This window comes from Symphalangus syndactylus, chromosome 1 (genome assembly GCF_028878055.3).
Source record: "Symphalangus syndactylus isolate Jambi chromosome 1, NHGRI_mSymSyn1-v2.1_pri, whole genome shotgun sequence".
In the NCBI taxonomy this organism is placed as follows: domain Eukaryota; kingdom Metazoa; phylum Chordata; class Mammalia; order Primates; family Hylobatidae; genus Symphalangus; species Symphalangus syndactylus.
Window position 1 is genome coordinate 107,153,224 of NC_072423.2, and position 18,741 is coordinate 107,171,964.

An 18,741-nucleotide genomic window follows, 5' to 3' on the forward strand; every position below is an offset into this window, starting at 1 on the left:
AGAGTCGACAGAGATATGGATCTGAAGGTGCCTTTGCTTAGAAGCAACAACCTCTGACCTCTGAGTCCCCAGCCATGAATTATGATAACCTTTAATAGGCTGGCTCGAAGAAGTGTTGCTCATTCTTCAGCACTCAGAGAGGCCAGTTGGTAACATATCATCACAGTATTTAACACAAAAACAGGTAATGAGCAGCACATACCTAATGTAAGTTTCATAATAGCGGGTTCTATCCAGGAAAGGCATAACATGGGAAGGAGGGAGAAGATAAAAGTTAATTTCCAACCAAATTTACAATGCAAACATCAGGCTACCTCCTAGAGTAGGGGTTGGCAAATTATGATTCGCCATCCACATAGGGGCTGCCACCTGGCCTTCTATGACCCATGGGCTATAAACGGTTTTTATTGTTATAAAGGATTGAAAAACACACAAAAAAAATCTGAAGACAAAAAATATATCATCATATGCAAATATATGAAGTTCAAATTTCAGTGACCATAGGGAAATTTTAATGGGACACAGCCACACACCCAATTCACTTACATATTTCACACTGCAACGGCAGAGCTGAGAAGCTGCAAGACTGTATGGTCCTCAAAGCCTAAAATATTGACTCACTGACCCTTTAGAGAAACAATTCACCAATCCCTGTTGCACAGTATGTGAGCACAATTGAGAGGTGGATTTTGTAGCTGCTGCTGTTTTAAGGCCCCTCGGCACCCCCCATACAGGATGTAGGATGGCACATGGCCCTTATCCTTTAGGTCCATCACGTGGAGAGTGTCAGAGGCGGCAGTGACCTGGGGGGCACTCACAGATCCTGACACAAATGCCTACGGGGAACCTCCTCCATGCCCCGGAGCACAGAGGACAGACCCGCCTTGCTCCTTGGGACTAGATGCAACACGGGCAGACACCACATGAGCAAGTCCAAACACATCGTCAAGGTTACCTTTTCGCACTGGACCTTCTCTGAGGCTCCCGGTCAGGCTTGTGGGAAGAATGATGCCCATTTTCAGACACATGCTCAAGGTTCCCAATGCTGGGCCGCTTTCCATGGGCAGCTTTGGACATATTGGCATTATTGAGATTGGCATTTGTTGAGGTGGGAACTTGCTTTCCTATGGAATTATGGTTATGATGGTTATGACACACCGAATTTCCTGCTGGAGGAAACAGCGGTTTCTCAGTATCACTTGCAGGTGGAATTGAAGGCCTTTGGACATGCAGGGGACGGTGGGTGGTATTGGTCTGCTGAAGGGAATCTCTCCTATCACTATTAACATGATTGACATGGTTTCCAAGCAGGGCACCATTTCTCTGCAAAATAATGGGAGACAACACCAGGTAATTTAACAAGTATTTGATGCAGACTAGCTATGTTAGGTAACTTTTTCTACATGAAAAACAAATTCTAGGCAAGTTCCGTAGGATCCCTGTAAAACAATCTGAGTGTCTCAATGATCAGGGTGAATGTAACTGTGTGGCAGTTGGTCCCCCCGAGATGAGGAAGGTTACCGATTTCCTGAGCTGGGGAGCAAGCTGTCGGCTGTCACTCGAGTGTGCTCTTCCAGTTGCTCCAAGTTGGGGTGACTTATACCCAGCTGGGCTGGCTGGTGGCCCCAAGGTTGGGCATGCTCTCTGTGCTGGGGGACTGAGAGCCAGCTGGCAGATCAATGAGCTGGCTCGGGAAGGAGGAGGGTAGCAAGGGCAGCTGCCGGAAGGACTCGGGATGCTCATCCACATGGCCAGCAGCTGTGGCTGAGCTCCTCAGAAGCAGGCAGTGAGGGGAAGGTGGGTAAGCTCAGGAAAAGAGCTGGCCTGGCCCTAGAAGAGGTGCTGATGCCTGGGGAGGGTCTGTAGGAGGGGGAGGGTGTGGTCTGAAAGCCCCTCTAGGCCCTGGGGTTGGGCTGCATTCTCCAGACTCTTCTGTGGATGATTAACTGCCCAAACTGGAGTCCTGCCCTGCTATTTCCAGATGGCCAGTGTGTAGCTAGGCGTGGAATAATTACTTTGAACACATCATCTTCTTCTTCTCGTTTTGTTTCCTCAGGCTCGTCATCTTGCAAATCACACGATATAGCACGCCGGATTTCTGGCCCAATGTCATGCAGTGTCCTTAATCCCGCCTAGATCAATGAAAATGGCAGAACAGGTTAGACCACACATGGGCCTTGGGGCCAGCCTGGGTCCTGGCTTTGTTCCTTCCTGATTCAGCGGTGGGGAGGAAGGCTTCCTCAAAAGCCAATCCAGGGCACTGACTGATGTCACTGAAGGCAGTCTAAGGGTTGTTGGTATGGTCAGGCATCCAGATGGTCAAGAAAGTCCTAGGTAGGATGCCTGAGGCCTGCAACCCAGTAATCTCCTTTGCAAAACCCCCACTTCCAAGGAACACTGCCTGGTTACTAGTGCTAGGGTCTGCCAAGCCAAGAGCTTATGCCCCCGTCTCAGTGACAGTCTTCAGTAGGCTCGCCTACAAGAGCCCTATCTCTCCAAGCCCAGAGCAGGGCAAGGAGCACAGCCCGGCCGATCTAAAGTGAGGGTGATGTGGACTCCCTTGCTGCAGAAGCCTAGGTATAGGCGCCAGAGGCACAAGCAGACCAAGCAGCCCTCAGGCCACTGGTTCTGCTAAAAAGCCATGGAACGAGTGAGTGACACAACACACTGCAACCACCAGCACACTCGGACCACGACGGAGCAGACTGACACGCACACAGACCCGGCCGCTGTGGTCATCAGGATACCCTGGCCTGTAGCCTGTGTGCAGGCTGAGAACTCACCAACAGGGGGTCCACTTTTTGAAGATCACAACAAATTGAAAGTGGCTCATCAGCCTTTGCAGGCAGTGCAAGACCCACCAGAAGACACCACTGGTAGATCCCTCCGGACCCATCACAGATACTCTGCATCTCCCCTGGCGCCCTCACAGCTGCCTTCCTCACTGTGGTCCCTGCTATGTTGAGACAGGGCCCAGGAGAAGCCCTTCCATTGTTCACGACTTCATTAGGGAAGCGTTCCAAGATGCTTATGCACGGTGCATGGAGGAAGGTACTGCTCCAGCTCTGAGAGAATTATGATGTTTTGACCACCAGTTTGAAGGAAAACAGTATGCTGAGTTAAAGACTAATAGGGACTGTAGGGCAACTTTATCCTTTTCCACAGAAAGACCTGCATCTGAAGAAGGCATGTCCTCTCTGCCCTGGGTCTAGGGTCCTGTATCCAGGCAGCCCCTCCTCACTCACTGGCAGTCTGCCCACAGTTCCATAGCCATAAAGGCCTCGAGAACAGCTAAGACACTGGATGTGCAGCAAATGCTTCAACCTCAGGGTGGTTTGCAAAGGAAAACTGGGCTAAGTGGTGGGTCCTCAGGGGAGGAGACCGCTTCCCTGTCCTTCCTCCACAATACCTGTTAGCATGTGGGCAGCTGTGGCAAGGACAGAGAGGCATGATGACCACCCCTGAGACAAGCATGTGGTAGAACAGATGCCCAGCAGTGGTTCAGGGAGGAGGAGGGGATGGTGGCTGCAGTCTGGCCAGATCCATCAGGGCTGGGTCCCACTGGTCTGGGGATGCTCAAAACTGGTCCCGTGCAGTTGCCAATGCCAGTGCTGGTGATGTTAATTTAGAATGTAAAGTCACACAGGAACCTCTCAAGAGGCCCTTATAAAAATAGCCTGGTGCATAAAAGCACTCAGCCTTTGAGACAATTCTGCTAAAAATGGTGCCAGGTTGGGTTTGGTTTGAACCATTCTGTGAAGGTAGAGCAGCAGATCTTTCCATTTAGTGAATTCTGAAGGTGAAGGAAAAGCTAGGAATGAAAGCTTTAAGCTTCCTGGCTAGGAATGCTGAGATCTTATAGGGGACAGACAGTCATGTCTCGGGTCAAATCAAGACAGTTCTTGGGGTGGTCAGGGAGGCTGCTGCTTGCTCTCCTGTCCCTCTGATCACAGGCTCAGGATGCACGTGTGTATGCTTGTGCATACACACACACACACACACACTTTCCCTCTCTCAGGATCCACGAGTTCAGCACATCTGAGCCTGGGAAGTCATTTGGTTCTGAGGTGGACCCACCTGCCATTCTCATGGAAACATCAAGAAGGCAACTGTAATGCTATGTTGGTAAAAGCTCTTACACAGCACAGCTGCAGGAATGTGAAGAAAGGTCATACCCGGCAGTACTAAACAGCCACATTTCATTCATTCAGAGCTTCCTAGGGTACATCATCAAGGGATGGTGAGCTAAGCAAGGGTTTCACTTCTGATTTTGGATCAACTGGGAAGAAAAGTCTGTTACATATCTAAGGCTCCCAAACAAAAAGACCAGGTTTGAGACACCTGCTGCTGCTTCCACAAAATAAACACAGGTTATAATGCACTCAAGTCAACACCCCCAAGTAAATTTGGTACATTAATCCATATTACAAGGCAGTAAAGGCCAGGAATGCTCCCAAGTTTAAACAACATATAATCCTATTTACTGTCATTCAACTGATTGGACTAGGTCTGATTAAAAGAAATAGAAAACTATTTATTTGGATAATTTTTAACATCATCCTCTGTTGACGGGTTGACATTTCACTGAAATACACATATAACATAATTGCATAATAGAAACAAAAACTGTCTCCAGCACATCTTCAGTGATACACAAGATTAGGATTTAGTCGACAAGATAGTGCAATGAACAGACATGGGACAGAGAATTTGCTTGCAACATAAATCATGGAGAAGGTTGAAAGGTGGCCCAAGTTGCCACTTCCAAAGACAAATAATGACAACATATTTATTAAAGAGACATTAGAGGAGGAGAGAAAGGATCGCTCTTCCCAGACACAGAAGCAGAGTGTCAGAAATCATGATTATATTCTGCTTGTTCCAGGCAGGAAAAAACACACCTTATAAGAGTCAGGGACTGACTCTAATTTTTCACATGTGTTCTGGGGAGGGCCAGGTCAGGCTGTCCCCCACGACTGGGAGTGAGGGAAACAGATGTTCCCAAACTAAAATTGACATGAAGCTTAAGCACAGCACCCTGAATTTATTACATATCACAAAACATGGTAATGAAGTTTTTCTAGCACACGTATCAAGCTAAAAGGTAGCTTAGGCTGCTCCCAAAATTCCATAGGCACAAGTTCCAATCCCCAGAAATACAGAAAACTATCTTAGACTCTTGAAAAAATTACTTTTCCACAGCCCTAAAAAAAAGAACATTTTTTTTTTCTTGGGATAAACACTTTACAATCAGTAAAATTATCTATTCTTTCATATTTCATATCTGTGTCTACCTCTATCAGCAAAACACTATTTTAATTTGAAGAGTGGTCATTAGCACTTAAACCAACACAATTAAAGCCATATAAAGTCATTCCATTAACATCACAGCAGAAATATGGTTTTGAAGAAACACAGAGTTGCTATAAAATATAAACATTATTGACTTATTTTAAGATGTCCAATCTTATAAAATATTAAACAGAATCAAGCCTAGTTTCTGGTTGATTTTAAAATGCTAGATGTTATCATAAATATTTTTTAAAAAAGAAATGTTGGCGCTTTGTCTGTAGACTGCTGCTTAAAATTTTAGACACCACTTAGTTGGAATTTCATACTCTATTGAATGATTAAGTTACCAAAAAAACTAAAATGTCTCAAAACACTTCTGAATAGCATAACATGATGATATTTTGACATCAAATATGAACACCCATTTACCTTCCTTTCTCCTGCCCACTTTTAGGTTAAGTTTCTCCTGCCTAGATGCATTTGCAATGCTTTTGCTGCCTGTGTCCCTAAGCTAGCTCCATCAGACACACCAGCCATCTGCCAGCCCTCATAGCACCACAGCAAGCATGCACAAGTGCCCAGAGCCCCGCCCTGGACCTACACTGTAGCAGTGGAGATAAGAGATGCACGTCTCTAGTCGGGACTGGGCCAGGCCATTCATCTTCAGGATACAAGTGCCAGGCTTTGAGACTCTAGCCAAAGAACCCTGCCTGGCAGAGCCTGTTCCCCGTCACAGGCAGGCTGCACTCAGCCTAGGCTGGTCCTGCATACAGTCATCTCGCTGGTGACAAGTTCTGGTTAACCCTTTAGCAGGATTCAGTCTATACCCAACGAGAGGGGACCTTTTTAGACTAGTTCCGTTAGAAAACAGAATGAGATTAAGTTCTTATGGAATAAACCTGCTCATCTGCAAGCTGCCGTCCGCCTCCTCAGCACATCACACATGGGCACACCCCTTATTTTGTCACCACTCTCCTCCAGGGAAAATGTGATGGTAGCCTTTCTGTCCATTGTGAATGGTCCTCGTGTCAGATATAAAGGGTTGGAATCCTGGTGCTCTGTTAGTCATCCACAGTGATTCCAACCCTCACTGAAAAGTCAGAGGTAACATGACCCCCACAAGCTCCCCTAGGGGTTGCACTATTCCCGTCACTTGGAAAGATAAAGGAAACTTTAAAGAAATTATCTAAAATATGACCTTTGCCTGCACACAATCTGAGAGCTCTCTGTTATTCTTGGTGCAGTCAAGAATCTGATTCTGTTGTAATTTTAACAACCCAATCAGAAAAAGTCTTGCCAGTTTCCTGATAATAGAGCATTCTGTAAAGTTTAGGCTTAGCAGAAGCTGTAAATCACAACTTCTATTCTGATAGAATCTTTATACCAGTCATTGTGAGCTTACATACAAATATTCCACTAGATTCTGGGAGGAAGGGAGAGCCAAGGTTATTCCCATGTGGTTAAATTATGTGCCCAAATGAGTCAAAGGCTCAGTGAGGATTCTTGGCCCCTAAGCCTATTCTTCCTGTGACACTGGGCTGCCTCACTTCTCCCAAACTCCCCACCTCGACCGCCACCCAGGCAAAGTCACTGCGCCTACTGGGAAAGAGTGCTGGATTGGAATCTGAATCACACACTTACACACCTATAGTCACGACTGTGGGGTGTCACCTGATCAAGGCTAACCCTCTTGTGACTACTCTAGCAAAGCTCTTATATTCCTAAGTCAGCATGGAGATGACAAATGATCACAAGTTATCCCTGAAACGGATCCTGTTTGGCACACATCCTTGGTCCCAGTTGTGCACTTAGGGAGCTGATTTTTAAAAACACTTTCTATCCTGCCCTGATTCAGACCATCACACCTGCAGATCAGCACAGGCAGCAAGAATCGGCCATGCTAGACGAACGGGGACACAGGCAGCTCCATGCCTCAGGGGAGTGGGCTGAGACTGGGAAGGGGCTGGAGTGGGAGAAGGGCTCCAGTTAGGGCAGTGCCACTGCACAGGAGCCTCTTTAACAAAGGACATGATTAAAAAGCTCCAGCACCCTCTGCCTTTAGGGGGACCTAGTAGCATTCCCCCAAAGCAGTTCTCAGGTATGTTCTGGGGACCTTGGGGCATCCCAAGACACCATCAGGGGTCCATGAGGTCACTGTGATTTGCATAATATAAGGATGTTCTTTGCCTTCAACACTTTCATCCTCTCATGAGAGCACAGTGAGGTTTTCAAAGGCTGCCTGATGCATGATGTCATCACCCTGGCGTCTTTGTGCTTGCATATTCTTGTTTTAAAAACTGCTCAGTTTTAATTTCTAAGACAGTAAATATTGACACACAAGGGTCTTCAATAATGTAGAGTATAAAAGGGTCCGAAGACCAAAAAGTTTGATAACTGCTGATCAATCTGTCCTCCAACAGGCACTATTACTTTTTCCTCAAGTGTAGACTTTTTACCCCATCTAGGATTCCCACTCTTCTGTGGACCTTTCTCCACTCTTGGAAGAAATGGCCTTCCTATGGCTTCCCTGAGCCAGCCTTTGGGACTTCTGAATGGGTTGCCTTCACCATGCGTTAGAATTATGTGCCCTTCCAAGATCTCAAACAGCTGTGTCCCTTAGGTCTAAGAGGTGTCAAGGAGAATGAACTCACCTGGGTTTCTACCCACCCTGGAACTGTTAGTAAGTCTTAGCCAGCTCCTTCGCACAGATCATCTAATCATGACACAATTGGGCTGCCAAAGGACACTAGGTGAATGGTACTAAATAACAAGCCACGATAATTACCACCTTTTACTACTACGTCACATCACTTCTTTGCAGCAACTCTTTCTTCTCAAAGACTCCTGAACATAATTATTATTCTCAAAGGAACGAGATCTCCCCACTTTCAGAAAGAGTATAGAATGTAGTACCCAATAGTCCAGTGGATTAATTTAATTTTTAATTGGGTTGTTAGACAGTATAAGCTATTTGAGAAGAGCCTGATGCCCAATCTTACCTCTGCTTCCCTACAATGTATACTGGCCTGCCTCTCATCTTCTATCCAGGAGCTGAAGAGTTTAGCCTATGGATGCTGGTGTTGGGGGTGTCAAGTTTGCTGTGTGTGTCTGTGAAGATTCTAAATAATGAACTTGAGTCGTCTCTCACAACTATGACCACACTAAAAGCTACACTTCTCTGCCAAGGCTTTAAGAGAAATGACAGCGGTGTCTCTGCAGTTTGACTGCAAATCAAGTTTCAGGAAGCCTTCTTTCCCTTTTGAGTTGAAGCCGGAAGCAGCTTTCCTGATTCCTGGCTGTCTTTACTAAGCTGGCCTTGGCTACCAACCTTAGCCAATGCCATTCCCCAGCAACACAGCCAGGCCCAAGTGCAGAAGACTCTCTTGTTCCATTTAAGTCACTCCCTAAGTCCCATCTAGAAAGTGGTCACTTGTCAGTTTTTACTTATTTGAGGAGCGTGGAGAAGGCACGTGGAAACGCCGCCCACTTGAATCGCTTGGGGCCTTTCTGCCGAGGCCTGAGCGTATGGAACCTTGGATCTAGAAGGTCGGTCACACCAGCCCTCTGAGACAGAGTGACACATACAGGGGGTAGGCACGTGCCATCCTTCAGCACTGAATCAACTCAACATCGGGTGGGTCAAAGACAGAGGGACTGACAGACCCCCACAGGGCTGACGGGCTTCCCTTTCAGGGATGATACATCACATTCTTCATAAATTCTTATAACTTAATATACCCAGGTGCTGCCCAGTCAGAGCAGAAGTGGGCCTTTGGATCACAGCAGGGTCCTGGAGGCTCCCTGCAATGCCAGGCACTAGACCTGTAGCTGCTGGGTCACAGAGCAGTCTCAGGAGGGGCTAGACTGCTGGCAGTGAGGAAGGAGACTCAGGTGCTAGGGTAACAGCGGTTGATACCAGGTGCAGCTGTGCTTCAACATCCTGACAAGTGGCCTGGCCACACTGGAGTGTTCCCGGCTTTCTACCCCACCCCCCACATCACCATGTGGTGCAGCATAAAGCAGTCAAACCTGCCCTTGGGCCCTATGGACTGTGCTGTGAGAACCCACAACACCTACTGTGAGCTCCTGGATCTTAACTAGTCTGCACACTTATACACATGGGGGCAGAGTCGGGAGCTAGGCCCATTTCCATAGTGAGGACAGCAGGTCCACTGAAGTCCAGGTAGGTCAGACCTCTTGGTACAGTGAGGACTGCAGCCAAGGGCAAATGTCATAGGCACAAAAGACATCACTGGAAAAGACCCTGAGGCTGGGACTGACCCTGTCAGTCATGCCTAGGACAAGCCTGCAGAAAGCATACTTCCCACTGGTGACATTGCTCTCACCCTCTGCCTAGCCTTTGGGACTCCTGCCCTCCCAGGATGCTTAGAAGAGTGTCCACTTCTACAGGAATAGGGCCCCCCCAGAGTTTGCTGGCTCTCTCTTCCCCTGGCTCCGCACACCCCACATACATACACATGCACTCGCACACACACACAGCTTCCAGCCTGTACACATCAGGGCAGGTGAAAGGGGCTCATAAGCCCTTCTTTTCTCTACACACTTCAGATGCTTCAATTTTTTTAGATTCTTCCGCATGACCTCTGCACTATGGCTCCTTTGAATGTTGATCTTAAAACCCCAGCTGGCCACTTTGGGTGTCTTGGGCTCAGCATCAGATATACAGACTCCAACCACCACTTGGAATCAGCTGAGAATTCGAGATCAGACACCCTTATCGACCAACATCTTGGGCAAAAATCTGCTATTCTTAAGATGTGAAAATGCAACCTGCAGAGTTACCTCTGTTGACATCTTTGTGCATTGCCTAGATATCTTTAAAAGGGGGGGAATTCTCCTTCTCAATGGGTAAGTACGGTACAGAACAGAAAAGAGATCAAAGGAAAACAAGAATTTCTTAAAGTTCTGGTAGTAAACAGGCATATGATATTATTATTGTTGTAGTCTTAATATGCAATTATACGTTCAAAGTGCTTTACAATCACTTAGCTATTCCTCACAACAGCCCTGTGAGGTAGGTCGACATTATTAACCCCATTTTACAGATGGGGGAAACTGAGGCACAGAGAGGTTAAGTGTCTTGCCCAAGGTCACGCAGCAAGTGAATGCTGAAACTGGGACTAGAACCCAGGTTCCCTGACTCCCAGTGTCCTTGAAACTAGACCACACTGCTTCCAAAGAGGCATCCCCAGACTGGCTCTGAGCACGAATTAAAGACGGACAATGTTAGATGAGGTTTGGGTGTGGTGGTGTTTCCTGTGGACACGTTAAGATGGAACCTGAGGTGTTGCCTGGATTGGTTTTGGCATGCGGGTGTATGTGTTAGTTTCAATGGGTGTATCTGAGCTTCCTGGCCTGTCCACTTCTCACTGTATTCTGGACTGGGTCACTGCAGAGAGCAGGGCCGGATGCTCAGGAGGTCATGGTGGACTGGCATACAAAAGGAACTCTGTCAGCTCAGCGCCGAGGGGCCTGTCAGTCTTTGGGAGTTCGGGCAAACTAGGGACGCAGGACTTTGGAATGGAGTCAGATGCCCACCTTAGGCAGGTCTGCTTAATCTTTTTATTTTTATTTTTAATTTTTTGTTTTACTGGCCAGCATCAGGAAGTTGTGTTCATTTCATTTCTCTGTGGGGCAGCTGCCCCCCTCCTTTGCTCTCTCTCACTCTTTCCCTTTCTCTGAGTCTCTGCTTGGAAGGGAAAACTGTTAAGCCTTGTGTGTTCCCTTTCACGAAAAAGAACCACCGTGAGCAACGTCCGCGACAGGCAGCCCTGGCTCCGCAGATGAGCCACGGCCCCGCTTCCACCTTCCGGAGGAGTGCTTTGCTTGGAAGGGGTCTCCCTGGGGCCTTGGGTCTGCTTTTTCCTGCATTTCTTCTGAAATGCTGTTTCAGTAGAAATAAGCCCACTTGAGACTTTTCCCTTTCAAGGCCTTAGCCACAAACGCCTTCCGACTAACCAGCTTGGTGCCGTAGCTCAGGCAGAAAATTCTAAAGCATCCGTTCAAGCATCTGAAACAAACGAATCAGCCAGTGAAATCTCATCTGTTAGCATCTGTTCTCCTCTTAGATTAAAAAAAGAAAAAAATTTAAAAAGAGGCTTTTGATGGCTTCAGGTAGAATCATGCTTTAAAAAAATAACAAAACAAAACTCCACTACTTTTTAGACTAAGGTGACCAGGCAACAGGTGTTTGATCTTCTACAGATTAAATCTCTGTGGAGGATCCCATTTTCTTCTGTCTTTATGCATTGAGCCTCCCTAAGAAGACCACGTGGGGCACATCAGGGGCTGAGAGTCCTTTGCTTCTTATATACCACCCACATCTCCCCTCAACCACCTGCATCGCCAACTGGTGGCTTGTGCACAGGCTTTACAATTATTCAACTTAACAACCTAATTCTTTATAGCTAGAAATAATGGTCTCCTCCTTAAACCAAACTTCCAAACAGGCAAAAGGACTATCCCTCCAAAGCTTTCCTACGATGGAGATGGAAAGGCTCCCATCTGGGATGAGTGGGGGACATAGCGTCCTTGGATTCCACTGGAGTGCGTGTCTTTTGCAGAAAGGAAATTCTCGAATGTTAAAAGAAAGAGAAATGAACAAAACTTTTCCCACTTTGGGGTCTTTTTCTTATCCACAAGACACTGGACTAATGAGTGTCTGTAACTTGCACAGATGTCCTCATCCAGAAGGTCTGATGGGACATTCAGCATGCATTGCTGTCTGCTGGGAGGAGGACTGAGAATTTTCATGGCTGCATGGCTGTGTTCCTCTATTTATTTGCCCCTCGTGGAAACTTGTAGGTCACTCGGATGTAGCAACAATGGATGACGAGCGAATGCTGAGTCAACCCAAAGTGAACATGGCATGTAGGAGATGCGCAAGAGGAAATTAAAAAAGGCCTGATGCAGCTTCTCTCTGGTTCCCTCTGTAGAGGGGCTGGAGAGAAGGTTGGTTTTAATGATGAAGATGGATGGAAGGATGGAAACTGCACACTCATTCAGACCACAGAGGCCAGAAGACACTGGATGCCGAGCTCCTTCCCACACACGGATCCAGGAGCTCAAGCCATTCCCCTTCATGTGGGAGGCAGCATTGCAGTTGGTCTGAACACAGGGAGATCAGATGGAGCCCACAGGGTTCAAAACCACAGTGCGTATGTGTGTCATTGAAAAAAACATTCCCTGGGGGTGGGGGCGCAGAGGTCTTGGGCCCGTCCTGGAAGCTGTTCAGACAGACTGCACCCTCCGCAGCACAAGCATGCACATGCCTAGGTCCGCACTTCTGCGCTCACACTGCGACGGCCATGCTCCACTTTCCATTAGCACGCAGTCTGCCAGCCATGGGGCACCCTGCCGTGGGAGGAGGCAAGCCATCCCCCATCTCAACAGGCCACTCCCACTCTCAGGGGCTTCCCAAGGCTGTGTCCTTGTCCTAGTTACACTGGTGGTACATCTCTCCCACTGCCGTCCCACCAAATTTTCCTAACAGCTACATCGTCACCCGGTATTTCATCACGCAGAAACGAAAGCCTACTCATGCTAATTAAACATGGAGTAACAAATCACACTCACAGCCATTTCTACAGCACAGGAAGCCAAAATGCAATTAGAATTATCCTTCAAGGAGACAAAAAAAAAATGTCTATGTTTAATGTTTCAGAATCAAGTACATTTTCAGTTTCTCTGTTAAGACTATGAACACAACTTAATTTTCCAGGCTGCATTCTCAACATAAATTACAGACGATGCTTCAGCTCCCAATGGAGCCATGCGAAAATATGTTGGTATCATCTAACTGGAAATGTTTGCATTTCATCAATAAAATGAAAATCTATAAACAATAAAATGAAAAACGTTTAGGAGAAACCCTCAACATTATTGCAACACAAAGCAAGAGAGTCTTTTAACCCACAACCTGCCGCTGTATCATTCATGCCATTTAACCCTTCAACTTTAGACTCAATAAACCCCACACATGAAACCTGGTAATGACTTAGCTGTGTGTTGTTTGTGCATGTCTTAAAACATTGAAACACTATTTCCAGCCACTAGAGGAAGTGCTGAAATTGTCTAGTTGGGAAGTCTTGGTCTTGGGGGTTCAGAAAAAGTATAAATGACCCTGCATCCAAGTGGCCACCATGCCTCTCACAGAAAATGCAAGACTCTTATGGTACCTAGTAACCTGTTGGCTGTAAATTAGGACATCAACCATCGATGACAGACTATATTCCTCCCTCCAGAAAAGTTATCAAGTTCTGGTCCCAATTAGGCTCCCAGAACAATAAGCAGTTCCCTACAAGTAGAGGGCACTGGGAAATGGAACTAAACCATCTAACCAGCCTCGTCTTCTGGGCAGGGGACTCCTTTAAGGACAAGCCTGAAGAAGCATGTTCATCACTCCCTCTCCTGGCACCCAATCTGGCCACGCTGCCCTCAAGGATGGATAGACCAGAGACTTCTTCCAATCTGCAAACATATCTCTGCAGTTTGCTTTGTCTTTCTGAGGCTAGCTGTGAACTGCAATCCAGGAGGAGGGCTGTCACTTTTACAAACTGGATTGGTTGGAAGCGAGAAAGCTTCATTTGTAAATCCTACCACCTGAGATGCCAATGGGCTGTGTGACTGAGCCTGTGATTCCCTCAGCTACCTTTAGGATACGTGATGAGAGGCAGGAAGATCACTGTCTTCAGTCGGATTCATGGTCCACCTGCCAACCCGCATATGCCTCTTTCCCCAGCCCCTGTAGCTGTCTGGGTAGAGCAGAGGTTTCACCATGAATCAGCAGGTCACTGTTACACAAGGCCATCTACTAACCCATGAGATACACACACACAGCTCGTGTTTGTCATTCACTCATTCACTGTCATTCATATTCATATTCATATTCTCTCTCTCAGCAAGATCAAAGATAAGCCTTCATTTTGGCTGTTACCATCACTTTGAACACACAACGTTGGGCATTTTTCCCTGGATAAGAGTGAAGGACTCTTCCACGTTGAACCTTATCAATACCTACAAGGCCAAATTTAACATGTGCTGAGAACAAGGGCATAAAATTGTGGCGTAAATAGATTTTAAAAAATTCTTTATCCTATCCATGATGGATTACGAGCACTCCGGGCAGCAGAGGTCAGTTGTTTCAGATGATTTGCCAGTCTCTGTGGTTCCCTCTTCCTTGTCCTTAGCATCTTCTCCCTCTTTGCCCTGCCTCCTTCATCCACGGCACTCACAGACCGCCTTCCTAGCCCCTCTTCCTGCTGGTCCTCATCGTGCCTTCCTTGCCCCTCCACATACCTGCTTCCCATCCCAGAGCTTTGGGCTTTCCTAGGATTCTACATTCCTCGCATGCAAGGACCCTGGCTGGTACCAGAGGTTCCTGAAAGCCACATCCACACTCTCGGAGCCTGGAGCAGGGCCCAGGTGGAGGAGGGAGAGGGACCAGGGGCTGGCTGGGGCATGAGAGCACAGCATGTGCACAGCTGGCCTCCTGGCCATCAGGAGACAACATACAGAGACAGACACACCACACATACACACACACACACACACACACACACACACACACAGAGTACATACTAGGAGGTGATGGATGTTACTGAAATGGACCAAAAACCAACAAGCAGTGGGGTAAGAAACAAACAGAAACAAAACAAAGCACTTGCGTTCAGATGGAAAGCTGTTCATTCACTGGGCAGCCAGAACCCTGGAGCCCAGGGCTGTGGGGAAGGTGGGTGCCTGCTTGGAGGACACTGCCTGGCGGCGCTGGGGTGCGAGGGCAGCGCTCGCTCCTCTCCGTCCTGGCAGCCCTGCCACGTGGGTAGTGGCAGGTGCAGGGCTCTATGGGGAAGGCAGCGGGGAGGGAAGCACTTACCTTGTGGCCCAGAAATGGCCAGTCCACATTTGGGGGAGTGTGTAGTATCTCAGTTTAAACAAAATCCTTGTGGTACTGCTCAACCATGAATAGGCAGCTCTCTAGTATTTCAAATAAGCTTGTAAAATCGTTAGTCAAAAGAGAAAACAAAATGAGACAACAATTCACCTGTAGGGCAATTGTGGTGTTCTTCGCAGGGTACTTTCCCACCAGTCCTTGTTCTTTCCGTTTCTTGAATTTCCTAAAGTAGTCCTGTATCAGGAAAGTGGCATAGAACTTCCCCACGGTTACCTCATCATCTAAACGGAGAGACCAGACAGAGCTCTCCCGAATCAGCACATTAGACCAAGAGCCTAAACACTTGCTTCTGGCTGGGGCAGGGGCAGAGTGGGGCGGGTGGGCGGCACGGCGCAGAAGGCACCGAGGTCTCAGCATATAACACAAGAGTCTCAAACCAGCAAAAAGCAAGGTTTTGCAAAGCAACTAAGGCTCAAAATTAGTGTCAGTTAAATGAACTGATACTCTAGGTTGCAGAAAATAATATATTTGTTATGAGTTTAATAGAGCAGCATATTAGTAACACTATGAAATGCTGTCTTGGTTATTTACTTAAAATAAAAATTACAAAACAAAAAGAGGCTTCACGGGCCACATTGAACCCCTGTGCATAGGGATTTGCATGTATAACTACCATAAACTTATCAAGGGCAATTAACCATCCAAATCCCGATGTCTCAAGATAGAGACCTAGAAAGGTGACATACACGCTCAGGAGAGGAAGGTTTAGAAAAGTGACTGCAAATTCAGATGTTCATGAGCTCCCCGCCCCACATTCTCCACCAATAAGCTCCATATACCATTTCTTGGTTTGTAATTCTGAACAGCTCATTTTCTGCACTGTAGTGACAGCTCCAACCAACCTCAAAGTTGAGCTGGGCTTATTTTTGCTTTGTTCAGAAACAACCTCCAACGTGTATGGTTGGGGAATCAGAACTCTGCTGATGACTTTAAAGGTGATGCATGAGGCAGAATAGAGGCTCTGGCTGTCTCATGGTAAACCACTTTGGACGTGTAAATGTGCCCCACAGCTCTCCCATGGCTGCTTGCTACCAAATCTTCAGTGTGCTGTGTCTCTTGGGGGTAAAGCTTGTGACCACTTTAGTACTCCGTCCCATGTGTGTGGGGCCATGTTGGGCCCTGGGGGCCACTGACCACAACTTGCAGAGGCTGGAAGGAGGAATGGCTGCTGGTCCAAAGGCTACAGAGTAGCTGGCTTTTAGGCCAGGCCACCCTTGCAAGATCTACATGCTGATCTGGGGGCAAGGGGCTCAACCTCTCTGAGCTTGTATTCTCATCTGTCAAGTGGGGATAAGCCTCTCAGAGGAGCCATGAGGATTATGTGGGAGGAAGCAGGTAAACCACTCAGCCACCTGGCTTAGGCTGTCCTAAGTGCTGGGCACTTGATGATGATGATGAGCCCTCAGAGTCACCCTTATTTTAAAATATGCCGACAGTGGCATCCATTGACATGGATCCTGAAGCTTGATGGGCTGGGGGACATGGAGAACCATCATCCTTCACTAATGCACCCGGGGTGGGCTTCACTTAGTGCCCATCCAGGAGGTGCTGCCAACATCTTGTGGTCCCCACTGGAGATGCCTGGGCCTCTTTGGGCTGCCTCTCCAGGCCTCCCTGTCAGAAGCCACTCAGTGTTACTGTGTGAGAAGGCTGTCTCAGGTGGTCTGGCCTGGACAAGTGTTCTGTTCCTTCTAAACCCAAGCTAAGATAGTCCTGGAGTGGTGCAGGGGCCACCCAGGTAAGCCAAAGACTGAGTGGCATGTAAAACATGGTTCCTAATCTGTCTCAGCTTGTCTAATGACGCCAGGTCCATAGGCAAGAAGGCAGGAGGTGAGCAGAGACCACTCAGGTCCTGGTATTTCACCCCTCGCTGTACTCTCCAGCCTCCCCATTTGCTCAGGGTGTGTTTGGAATATCAGCTCTAGCTCTAGCCAGCCCCTACTATTGGACATCTATAGGTGCCAAGCCCTGTGTCAGAAGAATTCCATGTGGGTCTCATGGCCTCTTCACAACTGTGACATGGTGGATCTGCTCACCACCACCCCCTCAACAGATGGAGAGAGGCTAAATGACTTGCCCAGCTCAGTCAAGCCGGGACCTTAACACAGGACAGTGTGTTCCTCGAGCCTGGGGTCCTATCCTTCACACCACCTCTCCAGAGATGGCTGTCTCCAGCCACGCTGGCTGCCGGGCTTCTTCAGAGCTCTCTCTCACACCATGCAAGTGTATCCCTTTCCCAGGCTTCACACAAAAAGTGGACACACTGTTGTCTGGCTAGTGCCTCCAGGGACCCCAGGGAGAGTCTCTGGTGGCCTGCCATGCCACAGCCTTCCTCTATATTCCAGGGCTCTGTGTCTTCTCTGTCGGGCCCAGAAAAAGCCCTGGCTCTACCTGAAGAAGACCCACACCTCATTCCACCCTGATGCTTCTAGAAAATACAGGCCTAACTCTGATCTCCCTTCAGCCTCCAGAGTAGAGGCAGACCCACCCAGAGCTCTGCAGGAGAGAACTCAAGGGTCACTTCGTCTTCTCCATTGAGACCCTGCGCTAATTAGGAGACTAGGCCCAAGGAAGAGTTCCTAAGAACAAGAAAAGTCAAAGCCACAGCAGGACAGAACAGGAAGGAAGAGAAGGAATGAATACAAGGAGGCCATCTGGGCTCCGGACTGAAAAGAAGGCAATGGAGGCAGCTCAGTGTGCTCTTCAGGGCAAAGGAGCAAAGGATCCAGGTCAAGGATGGAGGAGAGTCCTGGGGAGGAGAGAGAGCTTCTGAAATGAAAGGGAAGGACCCACAAGATGGCAGGGGAAGGCTGAAGAGCAGAGGTGAGAACCTGAGCTGAGAGGCAGAGATGAGGCGGCTCAGCACTGATGGTGAGGGGGCAGCCGAGGCCCCCGGGCCACTGGGAGTGAAGCAAGCCTGACATGTATCCACAGATCCACAGCTCATTCCTCATCTCATCATCGGGCTCATGAGGAGCCAGGCCACACCTCACAGCACACCAGCAAAGCCACCTAAGACAAGCATCCTACTCAGCTCTATCACCAGGGCTAAAAGGGGCTTCCTGAGCACCCCACATCTGCCAGTCCCAGCCACTTGGAGTGGAGGCTGGCCTTACTCCGTCTCCTGCTTCTTGACCAGGTGATGGTGTAGGGAATGCTGAGGCCCTCAGCCTCAAGAACTCCACATCTGTTCCCAGAGGGGTATGCAAATATCCTTTTCTAAGTATGCTATGATTCAGGAAAGGTTGGGGACATGGGCCTACTGGAAGATAAAAGAGGAAAGACAGACAAATGATGAATGTGGAGAACCAAGCCCTGTCCAGCAACTCTTCCAGAGTCTATGCACCAAAGCCTGATGGCCACTGCCTTCGGAACTTCCTTCGTGGCCACAGCGCTCACATGAGATTCAGCCCGGATAAGCCCTGCACTGGGCACATCACTCAACACAGGCAGGGAGCTTGCAGAGCCTTCCATCT

General features: G+C 48.0%; 1 protein-coding gene across 7 annotated transcripts in view; it reads right to left on the bottom strand.

Moving 5' to 3' along the window:
• Positions 1–18,741, bottom strand: part of CACNA1D (calcium voltage-gated channel subunit alpha1 D) — a 321,052-nt gene that overhangs the window by 9,822 nt on the left and 292,489 nt on the right. For 5 of the 7 annotated variants that reach the window (XM_055273856.2, XM_055273854.2, XM_063645655.1 and 2 more), the window contains 4 exons: positions 15,356–15,486; positions 2,016–2,132; positions 956–1,323; positions 203–229 (listed from right to left, as the gene is read on the bottom strand). In XM_055273856.2, the coding sequence (XP_055129831.1) occupies positions 203–229; positions 956–1,323; positions 2,016–2,132; positions 15,356–15,486 (643 nt within the window). The remainder of the gene's footprint in view (positions 1–202; positions 230–955; positions 1,324–2,015; positions 2,133–15,355; positions 15,487–18,741) is intronic. The other 2 variants (XM_063645661.1, XM_055273857.2) reach the window with 1 other exon arrangement.